This window comes from Echiichthys vipera, assembly GCF_963691815.1.
Source record: "Echiichthys vipera genome assembly, chromosome: 17".
Taxonomy (NCBI): domain Eukaryota; kingdom Metazoa; phylum Chordata; class Actinopteri; order Perciformes; family Trachinidae; genus Echiichthys; species Echiichthys vipera.
Window position 1 is genome coordinate 9,369,726 of NC_139842.1, and position 3,567 is coordinate 9,373,292.

The 3,567-nt window shown below is 42.1% G+C and overlaps 1 protein-coding gene across 1 annotated transcript; it reads right to left on the reverse strand.

Moving 5' to 3' along the window:
• Positions 1-436: 436 nt before the first annotated feature.
• On the reverse strand, positions 437-2,858 carry tmem11 (transmembrane protein 11). The gene is made up of 2 exons (XM_083931680.1): positions 2,802-2,858; positions 437-1,417 (listed from the first exon to the last, which is right to left on the reverse strand). The coding sequence occupies exons 1-2, from the start codon at positions 2,846-2,848 to the stop codon at positions 901-903; spliced, it is 564 nt and encodes a 187-aa protein (XP_083787806.1). The 5' UTR covers positions 2,849-2,858; the 3' UTR covers positions 437-900.
• Positions 2,859-3,567: the final 709 nt, after the last annotated feature.

The window sequence follows — 3,567 nt, forward strand, 5'->3', positions numbered from 1 at the left end:
AACCTCCTCCTGAGACATGAATTTTAAAACTGCTTATCTAGACAGCAACTCTTAACAAGCACCATTGGATAAATATATACAAGAAAAAATATAAATGTATAAGTAGCTGTGCAATTGTTATCTGTTGTGTGAAATAGTGTTTATATTGTAATTTCAATTATGAGGGTTTGGCTTGATGTCAATGTAATAAACATTATTAGAAGCATGTGTGAAATTTGACTTTCCAAAAGTTAGTGTTTTTGTAGGGTTTCAAAAAAGGACATTGGGCCACAGCATTGTCACAAGATCTTTCTTGCACTCTTGAAATTCTTTTTTAAACAAGAATATCTACATGAACAAGACACAATCTCAAACAAATTGCAGCTATTTGCTCTTTTCTGGACATCGTGTAGAATTCATTTAATGAAAAAAGTAAAATAAAATACAGAAAAGTTAGTTTGAAATATCCTATTGTTTAATGAAAGGGTGATGTACTGATCAGCAAGAAAAGGGTACAGTAAAACTACGAGGGAAAGGGGAAAGAGCTCGATGTCCAACGCATGTTGGTCTGTTTCAACTGCAATACAATTCAATCCAGAGGAACTGCTGCCATACCCTTGTGCACTCGCTTGTTGTGTGTCAAAGATGCAGGTGGAGGAGGCGCAAGGGTACTACGGAGATACGTGTGCTGTTGTCGTCACATAGAAGTAAAGAAAATGTAAGGGAAAAAACAATTCCTTCTAGTTTTAGCTATATCCCTCTGATCAAAGTTCAAAATGGAAGCACCCACCACGTGTGGCGCTAACTGCTGGGGATGATCGCGACTTCCACTTTTCTTACATCTGGGGGTGGATAGGTTCGTTTTTTTTGTTTGTTTTTTCCTTTTTTTCTATTGGTTCTTAAACCCTCTTCAGAGTGCACTCATACCGCATAAAGTTCGTAGATCTTCTTGGCGCAATACGCCAGGGCAGCCAGTGCTATCGTATTATGGAGTCTCTTTCTGTGGACGTCATCCCTGCGTACCAATACCACGGGCGTCGAGGAGGTGAGTGTATGCAGGGGCAGCCGCGAGAGTTTTTGGCTGTCGTATTCCACCTGGTACTTGCAGCAGGGGTCAAATTGCCATGAAATCCCATAGAGGGCAGCACAGGCCACACTGAGGGCGCCAGCGGGCAACGCCACATAGCGTGAGTATTCAACAGGCAGTGAAAGTGGTGTCAGGAGGCAAGCAGCGCCTGACAACACGGCCGTCTTGTGCAGGCAGTTGCCCACGGTAATCCAACGGGCCGTTTCATCTCCGATGCGTGTGGGCTCAATGACAATGTATTTATACTGGGCCTCCAGTGCCTGCTCCAGCTCATACTCAAACTGGTCCTGCACATTCTCCCCATTGTAGATCTCGTGCACGATGTAGCAGTCTGTCGCCGCCATCACTCCCCTGTTCAGATGCAGAAAAACCAGCGAGGAACAGTGAGAGAAAGGATAAAGAGTAGAGTAACAAGACTCAATACATCTAAGATACACCTAAAATGTTACACCAATTTGCATGTAAATTACATGGCATACATGTTATCTTCCTCCATTTGATAACATCCGTGTAGAATTTAATGTTAATTTGTTGCTATCAATAAGTAAATGCTGTACCAACTAGCCCCAACCCCCATCTCTGCAATAATCACTAATAAAGTACTTCTTCCTGCCTCCATTTACTAATGCTCATGGGTAGACTAATGAGTTCATTCAGACCCTAACATTAAATATTTTACTGTTATATGTCAACAAGATTCAACAAGACTTTTTCACCTGGCTATACCCAATATTTACATCTGTTGTGGTATTTATGAAAATTAGCACATACGTAATTAGATTATGCCCCGTTTTCCATAATGCTGTACAGCAAGAGTACCTGTTAACAACCAGTTTAAAACAAACTTGAAATATTGTTTTGTTTATCTCTATGAAAGTAATAAAGTTATTTTCATGGTGAAATTTTTTTTTTGTCCCTATTCGCGTGAGAAAAAAAATAAATAGTTGAATGCATAGGGTATATTTCGGTGTTTTTAGTAACTTTCCCCTATTGGGATTCTACAGGGCTGTTTTTTTCCTTACTCGGCACTTATTGAGGATACAAAATCAGTTGAGTTTGCTTCTGTTGCAATCTGTTTTCATAAAATGACTGGACTTAATGTGTGGATCAGAGGCAACACTCCGAGGCCTGTTGACAAGATGGCAAATAAACCCTCATGACTATAAAGAGAGACACCAAGCTTATCTGGCTTCAAAGACAGCGGGGGCATCGGCTAAAAGAGTATTAGACACTGGTGAAAACAAGTTTAGGGTAACAGTGCGTAGGGGGCACAATGCTACCTGAGCGTCGGTTAGATAACATGAGCTAACTCTCTCGCATGGTAAAAAGTTGTTTGACTGTCCAGCTAAGTTGAGCACCGCTTCACTTTCAAAACAGGTCGACAAACACAGCGGGCAACCCCGTTAGCTCAGCCACAATCATACAGCACACGAGCCGTGCCGTGCCACACCAGCGCTCACGCCAACGGGCTGTTAAACTCAATTTCCCCACGGTTAACCGTCTGCTGTGAAATAACCAAAACATCACATAAGCGGTGCTAACGTTCAGCTAGCTGTACACGTTAGCCTGCTAACGTTAGCTAACCCTGAGATAAAATTCAGACTTGTCGTGTTGGCATTTCATTTTAAGTCCCAAACGATATGCAAGTTTGGGTTCTGGTAAAAGGCGACATCGACACAATTATTTCTCATATTAAAACAATTTCGTTTAATAGCTCAGATGTGGAGTAACTGACCTCTCCCTGCTTACTGGGACACCGCGCCTCCTTCCCAGCGACGCCATGTTGGAGATACAACCGTGATTGCAGTTGACGTAAGCGAGCGCGCCAAGCCTTCTGGGTAATGTAGTGTAGTGACGCAGTCGACTCATCGATGCGACCCGAATGCGGACCACTATTCCCATAATGCTGTACAACAAGAGTACCTGCCTTTACGCATTTTATAATAGCACATAGTTTGAGAGGTCAGACCATATTTTTTAAATACATCTAACACAAATAATTTGAGATGTGTTTGTTTAAAACATAATAATTAATCGAGTATATCAAAACTGTACATTAAATAAATGCAGCGGGCATTTAGATATTGGAATTATTAATTGTGCATGCATAGGTTACTTACAACATACTGTATGAACATCGTTTTGTGACGAAAGGATTTGTGTGCGTGCGTGCGTGCGTGTGTGTGCGTGTGTGTGTGTGTGTGTGTAGATTTCTGGCTGCTTACCCATATTGTGCCCTCGCGTGCTGTGTCTCGGTGTCCCCGTGCGCCAGTATGGGCAGCCTGTCCGCGTATTGTAACCTGAGGCGCTTTGGATGTAACAACTCTAATGGCCACGTTCATGAATATGACTCCAACCGAAACCAAATGCTGCTCCAGTGACAACAATGAACAGCTTTTAAAATCAAGGTGGGCTTAGTGACGAATCAATACAAATCCAATTAATAAAGAATATGTCGGATGATTGATGTTTCAACCTGTTGCTCGACCTGTCAAGCCCCA

What these genes read in the sequence shown, in the direction of transcription:
- tmem11 (XM_083931680.1), bottom strand. Translation starts at nt 2,848, where the DNA reads ATGGCGTCGCTGGGAAGGAGGCGCGGTGTCCCAGTAAGCAGGGAGAG. An exon ending in GTCCCAGTAAGCAGGGAGAG is followed by an intron (nt 1,418 to 2,801) that starts GTCAGTTACTCC and finishes GCATCTGAACAG; the next exon opens with GGGAGTGATGGCGGCGACAG.